Source organism: Pseudorasbora parva, chromosome 12 (genome assembly GCF_024679245.1).
Source record: "Pseudorasbora parva isolate DD20220531a chromosome 12, ASM2467924v1, whole genome shotgun sequence".
NCBI lineage: Eukaryota > Metazoa > Chordata > Actinopteri > Cypriniformes > Gobionidae > Pseudorasbora > Pseudorasbora parva.
The window spans coordinates 38233907-38250509 of record NC_090183.1 but is presented as its reverse complement, the minus strand read 5'-3'; the positions used below and the strand labels follow the sequence as shown (position 1 = coordinate 38250509).

General features: G+C 37.8%; 2 protein-coding genes across 6 annotated transcripts in view; one reads left to right on the top strand and one right to left on the bottom strand.

Annotated features, from left to right (window-relative positions):
- prok2 (prokineticin 2) overlaps positions 1–6072 on the top strand; it is a 46098-nt gene extending 40026 nt beyond the window's left edge. For 4 of the 5 annotated variants that reach the window (XM_067458513.1, XM_067458515.1, XM_067458516.1 and 1 more), the window contains 3 exons: positions 2176–2303; positions 4001–4126; positions 4208–6072. In XM_067458513.1, coding sequence (XP_067314614.1) covers positions 2232–2303; positions 4001–4126; positions 4208–4333 — 324 coding nt within the window. In that variant the 5' untranslated portion in view covers positions 2176–2231 and the 3' untranslated portion in view covers positions 4334–6072. Of the gene's footprint in view, positions 1–1896; positions 2304–4000; positions 4127–4207 lie in introns of those variants that run through there. The other variant, XM_067458518.1, reaches the window with a different exon arrangement.
- A 4720-nt stretch (positions 6073–10792) lies between these two features.
- On the bottom strand, positions 10793–14964 carry gpr27 (G protein-coupled receptor 27). Its single transcript, XM_067460216.1, has one exon. It carries the CDS (start codon positions 14178–14180, stop codon positions 13065–13067), a length of 1116 nt encoding a protein of 371 aa, XP_067316317.1. The 5' UTR covers positions 14181–14964; the 3' UTR covers positions 10793–13064.
- Between the last annotated feature and the right edge of the window lie 1639 nt (positions 14965–16603).

The following is a 16603-nucleotide window of genomic DNA, read 5'->3' as shown; positions in this document are numbered from 1 at the left end:
TGTATAATGTCTCTCTCAAAAGATTCACAAGAGAAGTGTTCCTGTGAAGATTTTAATGTCCCTCAAATCTGGGTTATGGGTGACCATACACCTTTAAAAGTTCTGTGGATTTAAAAAGTCTGGCTTCACAGAGCAAAACTGGAAAAATGTTCTTCTTTATGACGTGTCGTCTTTTCCTCTGTCGTAGATTTTGGTCAGCTCGCCAAGTTTACAGGATGTCAAAGTAGATCGCTCAGGTATGACGTTTCCATAAAATCAAGAAGAAGGAAAAGGAAAAAAATAGAAAAATTCAAGGAAGAGAAAACTCAGAATCAATAGCTCCTTTTCATACCCAGGTCACTTGGCCAACAATGATATCTGTGGACACTTTAATTGATTTTTGCTCTCAAACAGGCCTGACGCACCTCTATCACGCGTCTGTGAGCAGCAATGGCGTCGGTGAACGAGTAGAATGTATCGCAATATTCAGTCGGCTTCTTATCCAGAAGGCCTCGAAATAAATACATTTCAAACTGTCTCGTATTTATCACTAAACTGTGTATAAATTAAATAATTCCCTTAATTTAACCTGTTAATACACGAGGATGAAAAATGTTAGAAGGGGTGGTGGTTTCTTCAGATTGAAATAACAAGGAACGGTATATGCTTTTATCGAATGTTTTAAAAGTATGATATCATGCTTTGGAATGTAGTGAAGTAAAATAAAAAAATCAGATACTCTGATAAAAAATACAGATACTTTAAAAATGTACTTAAGGAGAGTAATTAGTAGAGACACTTTTTTACTCTCGACCACTGGGTACTGGGGAACTCTAATGTCAGTAGAATATATTCATAGTAAACATGATGAACTACACCTGTGATTACTCTGACAAGACACCTGTGTGAACTTGTAGGGAAATTACTTTATATCCATGATGTAAAACTCACTTTGACACCTGTTTCATCTACAATTTATAGAAATAATGCAATTTGGTTTGATATTTTGCATTCCGATACAGTGACATTCATACATTTTCAAGTGTGTCTGATCCCAGATGGCAACATAGCTGGGAATCTTGAATCCACATGTTCCATATGTGCATTGGATCCACACTGAATGCACATTGAATCCTAAAGTACCAGATGTGGCCAAGATCTGGGCCAACTCGATGTTGCTGTTTGGGAAGTGTCCATATACTTTTTTTATATATCACTTGAATACCTAAAACAAAGCAAGGAATGAAATTCTTACTGTAAAGTGAAATATTTCTGTATTTGTATCTGTCAGTAACAGAGCCCTTTCGTTTTCATATCCAAAATCTGAGATTGAAAAGCTGTTGATTATCTTTTGGGGTGCTTTCTAAATTCTTGTAATAACAATTTTGACAGGTAGCTCTTTCACATTCTTTGCAGAAATACATTTTCAACCTATTCTCCACCTTGAACCACTGTTCTTAATGCTCAAGGACGTTTGCAGATGACGTTGACATCCCTGGCCTGATGAACCAATGCCATTCATATCTTCCCTTTGTTATTTTTTCATTGCCATTTCAGGCACTCATTAAAGAAAATATTGAGAAAAAAATAACACTAAAACGGCCAGTTGAGTGGGGAGGAAAAAAAACACCTTTTGTGTGTCGAATGTCAGAATCGTGAAATAAAATTTGGGTCTAAACAAGTTTAGTAGCCTTGGGAAATATTGTAGGTTTTGCAGGTCAAATTATTATTATTTTTTTATAACATATTTCTAAATGCACCGAAGTCATGTGCGCAAGGTCTATAATTATATGTGCATATGCATTTAAATGCAACAGACCAGGTCAGGACGGTGGTAAAGATGTCCATCATATTTAAGGGAATGTTATAATTGGGATGTGAGGGGTGTGAAGTGTCAGGCACGTGGGCGGTGGGGGTTCGACTGTATTACCTTGGTTTTTCTTTGTTCCTCTCTTTCGTACTCCATCTCTTTTGCGTATGAAGACGTAACTCACTGATAACTCTGAATGAAGGACAGTGCTTATAAATCATCCGTCCCTCATCAGAACAACTGAGAAGCTGCCTCTCTTCACGTTTTGGAGAATACATGCATACAAATTACCTGACCTTTGTATCTGTTGGACATTAGCACTTGAAGAAAAACAAAAACTTTAAAGCCTATTGTGTGCGTGTCTGTGTGTGTGTGTGTTTTTGTAGTCCTTGGATCCCCCTCCCCAGGGGAGAGAAACCTGTGACACCAGTGTTTGAAGACCATGACAGCCAACATTTCTTTCTTTCTCTGCCTGCTGCTGTTGTCTCGGGGTTCGACTGCAGTCATCACCGGGGTGAGTGACCCTTTCAACTCGCAGGGTGGTCTGGTCAAGTGGATTGAACACTGTAGAACACTTTAGAACAGAACACTGTAGAACACTAACACAATGTTAGTGTTCTACAGTGTTAGTGTTCTTAGTGTTAGTGTTAGTGTTCTTACAATGTTAGTGTTCTTAGTGTTCTACTGTGTGCTTACAGAACACTGTAGAACACTAACACTAAATAATTATTTTTTTGTTTAATAGTATCATTGTTTGGAAAGCACTGATCTGTTTGAGTGTCAAATTTGATTGAATGATTGAATTATGCATTTAATTTGAGGTATTTATTTTCAAATATTTACTGACTCTATACATTTTGAGTGCCATTTATGCCATTTATTTTGACCTTTTTTAATTCCATTAAGTAGAACAAATTACAGTATATTTAATATCTGCAGTGTAGAACTATAATTGGAGTGGATAGATAGATGGAGATGGATGGATGGATGGATGGATGGATGGATGGATAGATGGATAGACAGACAGACAGACAGACAGACAGACAGACAGACAGACAGACAGACAGACAGACAGAGATGGAGAGATAGATAGAGGTCTGTTTCTAAGTTTGCATACCCCAGAAAGTGCCAGAAAATCTAATAATTTTAACAAAATAAGAGGGATCATAAAAATTGCATGCTGTTTTCCTGAATAAGCAGTTTCACATAACAGTAAACATTTAAATGTATATATTATGTATATTTCATATGATTTATTTATTTGTTTGCTTTTGATTTGCATCGGGTGCAGTGACAATACAGACTAAGGATGCGTTGAACATTTTTATTTTTGCTATGTTAACTTATGAATGTTAGTCAAGTCATTCATTGCCAGCAAGCCTTAATCTTACAAAGGTTATACCATGTTCATTGTAAAAAGAGGACGTGCTGGTAATGTATTAATGTAATGTATTAACAGAAAAGCAAAAAAATGCAGGATTTCATAAAAGGTACAAAACAGTTTGTGGTAATATCTTGACTTCCATGTTTGCTAAAGGCCATTAACTCACTGATTGACATTATGGTTATAGTTGATGCTAGACATGCATTTCAATTTTAACAGTGCATATTTCCAGAAACAATATGATTAATTAAAAAAAATGTAAAAATACATTTAATAGTACAATGCACATATGTATGCATGCATAAAATTGATAATTTTTACCACTGCAAAGTTTAAAACTAACTGGCATTTTTAGGGTCAGCAGAGATGACGTGCTCTTGACATGTATGTGTTGGGATGCTCAAAAGCATTTCCTCAACACCTGTCAGGACAGTTAAGCCTACAGCACTCCCAAAATATGCGAGAGTGCTGTCAGAACACCCCAGGCCTAATGGAGATGGAGGCATGGCATTTTTGAAAACACTGAGACATCCTCCTACAAGGCCTGTCAGGGCAAATCAGTAGCCTGGATCCACGAGAGAAAATCCTATGCTACCTTTGGGCTTATGCTCACTATACATAGCTTTAAAAATGCATTGTATGGTGGATGAGGTGGACACACTGAACATTTCATCACTGATATGTTTGCTTACTAGTGGACATGGTGATGTATTTATAATGAGAAAGAGCCCTAAGAGGTGTGTGTGTGTGTGTGTGTGTGTGTGTGTGTGTGTGTGTGTGTGTGTGTGTGTGTGTGTGTGTGTGTGTGTGTGTGTGTGTGCGCACAGGCATGTGAGAAGGACTCTCAGTGTGGAGGTGGCATGTGTTGTGCAGTCAGCCTGTGGATCCGGAGCCTGCGAATGTGCACCCCAATGGGTCAGAAGGGAGAAGACTGTCATCCAATGAGCCACAAGGTTTATTTCCTCAATTTCCCTTTTGAACTTCGTTATGATTTTTTTTATGTTTCTGTTTTTTAATCTTTCATTTCTACTTAGGTGCCATTTTTTGGGAAGAGACTCCATCATACATGCCCATGTCTGCCCAACCTAGCCTGCATCACCACAGCTGATGGCAAGTCCAAATGTCTCCAGCCATTTCCTTTCCAGGATCAATACCTGTGATGAAGATGTTTGCCTGTATAGCATGCTAGTGTTTGTATAAAGTGTATAGCTGTAAAAGTGTTTTAGATCTATTTATTTTATTGAACTATTTAATCTTCATGGAAAATGAATACAAATTAAATTATAGAACATAAATTAGAAAATGAGGTCATAAAATGCAAATGATGTCAAAATATGACCTAAATAAAAAAAAAAAATTATTCTCAAGCTTAAAGGGGTCATGAACTGCATTGTTCTATTGTTTTGTAATGTTTCCTGTAGTACACCTATATTTTTCTTATGATTTTAACAATAATTTAGAAATACCTTGATCTTTAGCCTGACGTCCTCATACTCAATTCTAGTCAAAATATGAGTCTGATACTGCTCCATTTGGCTCTTATTATGAGGCGCGTTTCAACTGAACCAGGAAAGACCTCGACTGGATAGACCAACAACCAACCAGAGCAATGGAGCGACGCATAACGTTAGTTGTTAAATGTCAACAGAACTCAACTGCACTGTGTTGCCAAGTCTGCGGTTTTCCAGAGGGTTGTTTTCCATGTCCGCGGGTTGAAGCAACCTCAATTATGTTATATAGACCCAGGAATGCGACTTTTAACAGGCAACGTTGCCAAAACAACACACATTTTACCCTCAAACACCATTTTTTTCTAGAGAATCCCCCGAGAAGCTATTGTTTTGGGCTAGTAGTTGGCGGGTTTTGTTATAAAAACTTGCCAACCCTATCTGCACGCACGCTGGAATAAACGATCTTTTGCCTGTTGTAAAAAAAGAATTTAAGGATACACAGTTACTTACCTACATGATCATCATATCAGAGAGAAATAGTGAAGGTGAATGCATATATAAATAAGCTCTCCATTTAGGATTTGTGCATCCAACATGTAGGTGTCTTTGTTTCTTCAGTAGAACACAAATGAAGATTTTTAACTCCAACCATTGCTGTGTGTAGGTCATATAATCGTATGAATGGGTCACAATTCTATGAGAGCAAAAAAAAAAACATGCTTAGACAAAATGCACAAAGAGCCATGTGGCTCATGACGACACATTGATATCTTAAGACACAAAATGATCAGTTTGTGTGAGAAATCGAGCCGTATTCATATAATTGTTTTATCTCAAATACAACACTTTATCCAACAGCCTGGAACACGCTTCACTTCCAGTAAGGTCAATATCCACACTCTGGCTCTATATAGTTAAAAATCTTCATTTGTGTTCTACTGAAGAAATAAAGATTTTATCTAGGTTAAGCAGATAAACATCACATTTTCATTTTTGGATGAACTATCCCTTTAAGGTTAACTGATCGTGAAAAGTGTTGAAAGTGATTGCAAAGGGAGCGTTCTTTGATCTTTTTCTATATATAATTTAATCACAGTTTAAATAACCGATTCTTTTCATCGTACTATGAGAAAAAAATGTTAAGTTGATGTTTAGTCACTGATTCACTGAGTATAGACAAAGAACATCATGAATACCAGAAACCACTGGTCACAGATCAGGCATTAGAATTAACACGGTTACTTACAAGTTGTCGCATTACTATGCACCAAAATTGTTACTGATTTACCAAAGAATCGACGGTGAAATGTACTGAATACAAATAAATAATGCTCAACTGAGACATTCACATTGTTGGAAAAACATTGTTGGAAAAAAGTTAATGGTATTTGAAGACCATCCTGTATTGCTTTTCTCTTCTCATCATCTCACTAACACACCAGTGGCCAAAGTATAGGCATTGATTTTCACCTTCTTTCACCTTTCATAGATAGACACATTCCACAATGAGTCATTATCTGGGCTTGGTTACAATAAAAGCTGTTTTTGGATAACAAGGATGTTTTTTAGTTCTGAAATGTGCAGGATATTCTTAAAGTATGATGTAAAATTATATGTAAAATGCTCCACAAAAAAAAATTCTCGGTTCATGACCCCTTTAAAACACTATACACTAAGGTAGTATAAAACTAAATTCTTCTATTCATTTTTTCTGTTACCTTTGGTTCTTACAGAAAGCAGTGTGCAGTAATTCTAGGAAAGTGAAAAATCAGCTTATTTCTTTATTAGTGCTTTCATTTGTTCTATTCTCAGCTTTAACATAGCTGTCTCAAAATGCTTCTTCACTACATCTTCAAAGGAAATAATTGGGCCACTGAAGCCTTGATTTAGAGATTGTGATACCTATTTGAACTTGACACCAAGATAAATGCTACTTAAAGTACAGCTTACAGACATGGCAAATGTGTTTGTGGCTGTTATCAGAGCTGTGTGTCAAATCTTTGACAGTTCTGTAGTCAAGATTAAAGCAAATTATTCAATTTCTTACTTAACCATAGTTTTATATTTGTGATAATGTAACATCATTGTCATTTAACAGTCCCAATGTGTAAATCAGGTCTGTTAGCTTTTCCTCAAGATCATTATATTTAAATACACGTCATGCATACTGCAATTCCATTTCACTTTGCATTAAGAGTTATGATTTCATGACAAGACATGATATGTAATGTTGCCCAATCAAATGCTTTCAAGGTACAATCGTACACTCTTTATTGGCATTGAAGGTTCCATGAATGACCTTTAACATCCATGGAACCTTTCCATTGCACAAAAGGTTCTTTATAGCAGAAAAGGTTTCTTTAGATTACTAGATCACAGTAAGAAAATAAAATGGTTCTTGTAAGAACTGTTCGCTGACAGGTTCTTTGGGGAACCAAAAATGGTTCTTATATGTCATTGGTGTGAAAATCCTCTTTTGGAACCTTTAATGTTAAAGTGTCCTATTATGCTTTTTTGAATATCATCATGCAGTGTGTAATATAGCTGTTTGTGAATGTAAAATGATTGTCTCCTAAAAGAAAGAATCGATTCTGAAATGCCAAAATGAGTTCCAGTCAGTTATTCCATTCTTACTTCCTGTTATACATCCTACATAACACAGTAAAAAGTCACGCCTGAAAAATCCTCCCTCACATCTCCCCCTCCCTCTCTCATTGGGATTTTTTCAGGCGTGACTTTTTACTGCGCCGAGTCGAAGTACTCTCAGAAGTGCTATTCCGCCATACATTATAGTTCTCCTTTTTATCATTTTATTTTATGTCATCATACTTAATCGTTCAACTATTTGTGTAACTGTATTTAAATAGGGAAACGTGGAGGTGTTTGGTGGCTTCTAACTTGATCTCTGTTTGGTACCATAGTGAAGGAACTGGGCTTAGTGGGCTAAGCTAAATGCTATCAGATCGTCACCGCGCGTCAGAGAGATTAAGTGCACACACTGAGAGGAGAGAGGTATGTATCAACTCGTCTTAGTTAAGGGAATAACATAGTTTAATATGAAAAAGCGCTGAAGTATCCCTTTAATATACAAAAAGTGAAAACAGCTCTCAGATGGGAACCGACTCTCACTGTTCACTTAAAGGAACCGGCTCAGAGATAAAATATTTTGAAAATATTAATTTCACACTGTGTATCAAACGCTTATGGAGCCTCCGGAGATGAAATTTACTTACGGTAAAAGGTGTTTCGTTTCCAAAACACGCTGTAAGCAGTAGAGCAATCACAGACTAGGCAATTGGACCAATCAGAGCAGTGTAAGCTTGTGGAAAGGAGGGGTTTAACTTTAGAGAGACTGAATCTTTGATCGGACCGTTTTCAGACTCTGAGAAATTAAGTGATGTCCAATATATAATATGAAAAAAAAAGTTTTTGACGTGGATGCATGTAAACCTATTGAGAAGACCTCCAAAACAAAATTAGGAGTGTAGTGTCAGATCATAATTGTACATTCATAAATGATTATTATATTTATGTGCCATAGTATTTAAATGATACTCCTATGTAGTTCAGATAATAGCATGAATTATTTGAAATTATATGAAACGTACGAAAAATATGGATGTTGAAATGCAAATGTGCTACTACCATGGTAATGTTTTGTAATTTTTTGTTGGTGAATTTAACTTGCAATTTCATAGTGAATATAATACAAATCAATGCAAAATGAATATCTATGATTTAATTCCTGCTGTCACAAAAAACAAACAATAACTCAACAATTCAACTGGTCTATTTTTTTAAGATACTGATGTTGTGTAGATTACTGTATGGGCCTACACTCAAAAAAATAAGTGTAAGCCTTTTTTAAGATATACACATTTCTATTAATAGCAAAATTCCATCAAATTGAATAATCCTTATATATTCAAATTGAATGTTCAAATTACAATACATAAGGATTATTCAATTCATTTTAATGGAATTTTACTATTAATTAAAATACGTCAATCTTAAAAAATAGCAAAAGCACTCTTTACTGCACTGACAGTAGTATTCTTAAAATGCTTACTGTAATATCCCTCACTTCAGTGTGTCATTGTGAAGAAACTGTCCTGGGAATGGGGCCACTGTCACCTCATTTACTCTCCCTTACAGCACTGAAGAACACTGAGAGTGCTGGTGCTGGAACACTGTGTAAAGCTATTGTATCATTGTTAAATAACAGACGCACATATATAAAATCTCTTCTGTATTTTTTAAATAGGCTTTCCCTTTTGAAGGACCATTTAAGTCTATAAAGGTCCAATTACTTGAACAAAACAAACTACGTCGCATCCAGAATTTTACACTGTGCTGTTGCATGTATAAAATATTCATGGCCTGCTTTTCAAGTATGTCTTTCCATCAGGCTATATAACCGCTGGTTTAATGCACTGGATGGAAGGAGGCCAGAAAGAAGGCAATATGGGTGTTGCATCTTTACACAAGGCGAGAATGCAGAGCGAATAGAAATGCTTTAATAAAGCAAGTGGCTTGCTCTATATGTTTTCCCTTGGGTGCCACAGCCACCATATTCTGATCAGGATGGCAGCATGAAACTCTTAGAAGCCAGACCGAAACTGCACTAAAAACAGTTTGTTCATATATAATATGGTTGTGTTAACAGCTCAGCAGATTGTGGCCTATTTCTATGTCTCCTCTGGGCCTTCTATGGATGGCAAAGGCCGTTTAAATAAAACACTCCAATTAGCTGATGGAGCTTTTCATTATATTGCTATGTAGAATGCTCACAACCTGAGTCAATACTGCGGTTTCTCTTCATGAAATGAGCGGTTTGTGTTTCTCAATGACATTTTCATGTAAGGATGACCAGAATGGATATAAGACGAAAAATTTAAAGGGATAGTGCACTAAAAAAATGACACCCTCGTGTCATTCCAAACCTGTATGACTTTTACCCTTCTGTGGAACACAAAAGAAGATATTTTTAAAGTCAGTTGGGTCCAAAATATTAAAATAATATAAATCATTTTTTTAAATCTTTGAGATATTTATTGGAGGAAAGAGTTATGCAGATTTGGAACAGGTTTTTTGTGAACTATCCCTTTAAATGTTCCTGTTAAATTAATGTTTTTTTCTCTTATATCTTTATAGGTAAGTAACCACATACTCAGTATTTGGGGGATGTAATGTAAGAATTTGAGAATATCTTTTAGTTGATTGCTGACCTAAATGATAAAGTTTTTATTACTCATTTATTACTCACCCTTATGTTGTTCCAAACCCGTTAGACCTTCGATCATCTTCAGAACACAAATGAAGTGATTAAATTTTTTATTATAAAATTTTATTACTTTTTGATTAAATCTGAGAGCTTTCTGTCCCTCCATTGACAGTCTACACAACTGACACTTTGATTCTTCAAAAAAAATTCATAAAGATATCGTAACTAGTCCATATGAATTGAGTGGTTTAGTCCAAATTTTCTGAAGAGACTCAATCGTTTTATATGATGAATAGATTTAATTTAGGCTTTCATTCACACATAAACATTGATCAAAGGGACATGAACAGAAGCTCGACCAAACCTGCTAGCTGCACGACAACACGTTCTTGCCGAAGCTCAAATGTGCTGCGTAACAAGAATGAACCTCATTGGTTCTTGCGGAACCGGATTCTGGAAGAACCAGTGAGGTTCATTCCCATGTTACGCAGCACATTTGAGCTTTTACAAGAACCAATGAGGTTTGTTTCACATGTCAAGCAGGTTTGGTCAAGCTTCTTTTTATGTCCGTTGATCAAAATAATATATTGATAAAAGTCTTAAAATAAATCTGTTCGTCATATCTGAGACTCTTAAGAAAATTTGGACTAAACCACTTGATTTATATGGATTAGTTACGATCTCTTTTATGAACTTTTTGAAGCTTCAAAGTAGTAGTTGCACAGACTGTCAATGGAGGGACAGAAAGCTCTCAGATTTCATCTTAATTTGTGTTCTAAAGGTGAAAGAAAGTATTATGGGTTTGGAACCACATGGGTGAGGAATTAAATGAATTAATACATTTTTGGGTGAACTGTCCCTTTAAAGGGTTAGTTCACCCAAAAATGAAATTTAAGTCATTAATGACTCACCCTAATGTCGCTGAACATGACCGTTTGAATCTTTATTTGAGGTTTGAAAACAAATGCGGAAGAGAAGACAATGCTGAATAAAGTCGCATTTTTTGTTATTTTTGAACCCAAATATATTTTTGATGCTTCAAGAGATTTTAATTAACTAAATGACGTCACACATGGACTACTTTGATGATGTTTTTATTCCCTTTCTGGACATGGACAGTATAGTGTGCATACACTTGGATATGCTCTCGGACTAAATCTAAAATATCTTTAACTGTGTTCTGAAGATGAACGGAGGTCTTACGGGTGTGGAACGACATTAGGGTGAGCCATTAATGAGATAAATTTCATTTTTGAGTGAACTAACCCTTTAAGGGCAACACGTCACCTTCATTATCTGTGCGTTTTATAGCCTTAGCTGTTCCCTAAATTGTGTACTTCTGCACTATTCTATAACGTTTATAAGTATAATAAATAGTGCATTCACACTAAAAATTCCAGAAAGAAAAAGTGCACTTTAAATACCCGGATGATGCACTAAATGAACAGAAACAACGAAGTGTGGAATGTTGGACACTTCATGCACTCAACTGTTGCCGCTTTAATTACGTAGTGGAGGGGGAAGCACTAACAGATTCCGACGTTGAATGACAAAATGACCATGTAAATATTGTATAAGTGCATATATATAGTGCATCATTTGGGATACAGCTGTTGTCTCTTTCTAAACAGAAATATTCCCCCTCTTCAGGTATTTCCTGCTTTCATGTAAAGCAGCTATCCAGGATGCACTGTTTACATTTATTGAAGACAAATCATCTTATTTCACATCTCCAGTGGCCTGCATTCATTCTGTCAGTGCGACGCAGCAGATCACACAAGTGCAGCGCTGAGGGGAGGTTCAGGGAAAAAGGGCTCTGTATTATATAACTGTCTGTAGGAAGGGTGGGGGGATGGAAACGCAGCCAAAAATGTCTCCCTGGATGAGTGTGTCTGAAACATCACATTCCGGCTTGGGGTTTTTCCTCACAACATCTAATGAGATGGAGGCTTAGCACAATATGTACAAAAACCACATGTTTTACAGAACATCAGTTTAGTCTGACATGGCAACAAAATCCCCTTCTTTTAATGCCTTGTTGGCCTCGCTTTTGAATCACGTATCGCTTTAGCACACCAACACAGTACATTTATAATCATTTATTTTAATTAAAATACAAATCGTGGTCTCCTCAACACTGACCCATCAGCCAAATTTCCTTGTGTCCACTGAAAACAACTTTCTGCTATTTAAAGGGGCTGTGAGAGGGACTTGGTTTATTCACGTTCAGTCCATGTGATTGTAAAAAGCCACTGGCCATTTTGTTCACACAAAAATTCATAGCAAATATATTACATGTCAGATAAAAAGAGTTCCAGAATATAAATAAATCGTCTTTTTACATTATTTACATAGGTAAGGGGATTGCATAAATGTAGATCTTCTGATATGCAATGTCGGAACAGGCCTTTTTCACCTCGTACTGAAAGAAAAGATCACATGCTACAGTGGCCCCAAAAAAGTATCAGGACGTGTATGAATGCCATTGCATTCATACACACATTCATTGCATTAGATAACAAAATATCAAGTAGCATTCGTAATAAAAAAAAAGAAGAAGCACAATAATGCAATGAAATTCATATATTTCAACTGGGTTCAAATAGAAGAGATTGGGGAGCGTTTTAACACAGCGAGTTTAACCAATCCGAAATGGGCTAGAGGGGGAAATCCCCATCATACCTGATGATTCTGGAAGCTGTAAGACTTTGTGAGGCAAAACTATTTTGACGTGAGCAAAAAGTCATGTCTGCATTGCAATTTGATCTGCATTGAATTGGATGTTAAATGACAAGAGTTATTTATGTTTTCAGAGATGTCTATATTTTATATTTAATTATGTGACCAATTCAATGTCATCATTTTGGACATATAAATACTTCCCTTTTTGTATTAAAATGCATTCGGAAGCTATTGATGGAGATAATTTTAAACAAATATCTCTGATTACCACAACAAATGAACAAAACTTAAAATATAGCCTACATAATTTCTATTCGATTTTTTTTAAGCAGCACTCTTAAGCACGTAAGCTACTTTATACTGTTTAGGGAGAAATATTAGAAGTATAAAGTGTTTTTATCTGAAGAAGACAAATATGGGAATATTCTAACCAAAACATAGAGACGTTTAAACACTCCCCGGTCTCTTCTACTTTTTGGGCCACTGTATGTTGGCAAGCAGGCAGAGCCAGCGAAAACGAGTGAGAAGAACACTTTAAATCACACAGTAGGGCTCCATGGGTGTTTGTGTAGTCAGGCAACACGGCAAACAGGCTCTGAATCTCATTCTCAACTCCTTATTGAATATGAAACATATGATGGGATTCGCCCCAGCTTGGGCGAATGTCAACCACACGGCCGCGGTCAGGTACACCTGAGGAAGCGCGTTTCCCTTCACGAACACCCGGATGTAGCACGAGACGATGTAGGGCGCCCAGAACAGCAGAAACGCCAGTGTTATCATGTAATACATCTTTCCTATCCGTTTCTCCATCTTGAACTCGTCCAGCACGAGCAGCCTCCGGTTGGCGTTGTGTGACGCTTGTCTGATGCCCACCAACGTCGGCGGCGTCGGACCGCGTCCAAACCCCGCGATCCAGTTGGCAGCGGCCTGGCCCGTCGCGCCAGGTCCGTGAAAGGTCCAGTTCTGGCTGATCGCCGGAACCAGCTGCGCGGGTTTCATCTTACGGTGGTCGTAAACAAAACACAGCATTTTGACGTACACGACGTGCGTCGTGGCCACAATCACAGCCAGCATGAGCATGAAGCCCAGAGTGTCGTTGGCTTTCACGTATCTGTGCTCGAATATGCACTGCTCTTCCTCGCGGATAAATTTGTAGGTCCCGACGTCGAAGACCGGTGGAAATGCCATGGCGACTGAAAGCGTCCACACCATACATATCACCGCGACGCAAGTCCATATGGTCATACGTTTGGAGTAGAACCGGTGGTGCGCGATGGCCATGTAGCGCGTTACGCTGACGCAGAACAGGAGAAACGCGATGTGGAAGCAGAACAACACGGCCATGAACGCGATGATCTTGCAGCTGATGATGCTGTAGCTCCACACGGAGCCGCTGTTGATGGAGATCATCACGAACGGGAAGCACACGGCCGAGCGGATGATGTCTGCCGCGCACAGGTCGAGAAGGAAGTAATACGGAGCCTTGTGGAGCGAGCTGTCTTTCAGCACCAGCGCGGAGAGCACGGTGTTCCCGAGCAGGCTGATGCAGGTGATGAGCCCCAAAGACGCCAGTTTGACCGCAGACGCAGTGATGGCATAATTCTGGAGCGAGGGGTTGCTTCCCCCTGGATCACTTGTGTTCGCCATCTGTGCAAGCACAACCCAGCCTGGGCTTTGTAATCCGACATTAAGCAGTCCTGGTCCCCCAGTTTGATATAAAAAAAATATCAGCCGTTAACAATCAGTTGAGTCTTTTATATGACCATACCTCTAGCCGTTTGGAGATCCAAGACATTGTTTTGTTCACGTCAGCGTCATTCCTCAAAACAGATGCGGGGTAATCCATTATTTGTCGAAGACGAGACACCCTAATAAACACGGATGCGTCTCCATTGATCCAACGATCTGAAAATCGCGTTCGCGTAGGCCGACAACAACCCCAGACGCTTCATCGAAACATTATTTTGAATAAACAACAGCCTTATGTACGCGTCCAGTCTGTTGTGGAGATCGTGGCGGAGCACGTAGTCGTCTTATCTAGTGCGTTCTTGTTTTGGGAGGAGGTGAAGGGGTGGGGGGAGTATAATAGGAACCTCCGGTGACAGCAACGGTGGGTCCGTCTGGAGAGCGGTGCGATCCTGAGTCTGCACTGCAAACGGTCGATGATGACGCCTCGCAACGCGACGCGCCGCAACGGCTTGGGGCTGTCTACAATGAAGCTGCACGTCATCTTGGACCGTTCGCTAACGCGGGCCTATCAGCTGTTAGCTCGGTGACTTCTGCAACAGCTAAACAGACACAACAACTTTATAAAGGCTGTCCTTTCTATATAACATACAATTCTTTGTTTTATGCTCAGCTGTACTGTAGCAATACTAAAAATAGCCACAGATTCATGTGAATAAAAAAGTTAGGAAATAGTTTAAACCAGCTTAAACCTTAAACCACCATCTAATAAAACGGCCAGTTTTAGCTATAAAAATGAATCGCCATATGAGAAAGGCTATGGTTTTAATTGTATGAATTCACTTATCAATTGATTATTAATTCATATTTCATATTTGTTAAAGGTGTTGCGGAGTAGGGAATAAATCGTTTAGACAGTTGGTGATGTTAGTGGCATATTAAATGAAATGAAATAGGTTCGGACACTTAAAGGGATAGTTTACCCAAAAATAGAGATTACCTCATTAATAAGCTACTCAACTTCAAGCAATCATAGGTGTATATAATAATAATAATAATAATAATAATAATAATAATAATAATAATAATAATAAATATAGCTGCTAGCAGCAATTGCGGGGCCAAGCCCATTATCGCTCTTTTTGGCTTTTTAGGACTTTTGATATTATTAGGAAACTTTTGAACATTGCCCAATTCACATGCTTAAACAACATAACTTAACTTAACTTACTACACATTGAATTTGACCAATCAATCTTCAAAGCTTTAGCCTGTTGCTTTAAACAGCAGACCACTCATACTTTGGTTTGTTTAAATTTATAAAGGCTTGAGATTTCGAAGGCAGAACTGCAGCTTTTGCCACTAAATGACAGCATTACACACAATTTTATAAAGCTGTCCCCCATGGGACTCGAACCCATAACCTCACAATCCGGTGTCTGACACTCATCTCATTGCGCCACAGGGAGGACATGTGTTCATTGACATGCCATAGGTCCATAGTTAAAATTAGAAATCAACTCAAAATTAAGATTTTTGGATTTAATGAACAACATTATATATTTTTTTGTGAAAAATTGGTTGAAATCATTCTTAGAAGTAATTAATGTCTGGAACGGAAGAACATTTTTGCAAATAACCATTTAGAATGCTAAGCTAATTAGCATAAAGGCACAAACACAGGCAAGTTCAACTTCAGAGGTGGATTTCTCCGGAACGGTAGCGAATATCAAAAATCTGTTCAGTCATTTCTGTGCGGCTCACTCCATATTTAATGTGAGCCAATTTTGAACAAAATTGGACAACATTTGAAGGAGGAGTAGCGAAAAAACTGTTTTTCACGTGATTCAATATGGCGCACAGTCACATGTTTGGAAAATGACAAATGAGACATCGTCGAAATCTGCAAAACCCAGAGAACAAAATGACATAAACTATATAGAACATAGATAATGTTTTCAAAAGTTATAAACGTTTTAGCAAAAAATCGTATATCTCTGGAACACTAGGTGGCGCTATTCTGAAACTTCTCATGTACATTCGGGACATGATGACGGTCATGCATACCAAATTGTGTGCAGATATGTCAAATATTATAAAAGATATCACATTTTATGACAAAATTCAAAATGGCGGTCACGAGGTTCATCCGATCCTAACATATCTTATATCACCAGATTCAGCATGAAACGAGGAATCCATAGACACCAATATTATGATTTTCTGACAAACCGTTCGGATGTTATGGGCAAAAATAGCCTTTTTTCATATCTCATGACCCCTAGGTGGCGCTGTTCCCAACTTTGGCATGGCTCCTCAGATCATGGGTCTGATGAAGCTTACCAATTTTCGTTTCGATTGGTCAAAGTTTGGCCGAGATACAG

What these genes read in the sequence shown, in the direction of transcription:
- gpr27 (XM_067460216.1), bottom strand. Translation starts at nt 14,180, where the DNA reads ATGGCGAACACAAGTGATCCAGGGGGAAGCAACCCCTCGCTCCAGAAT.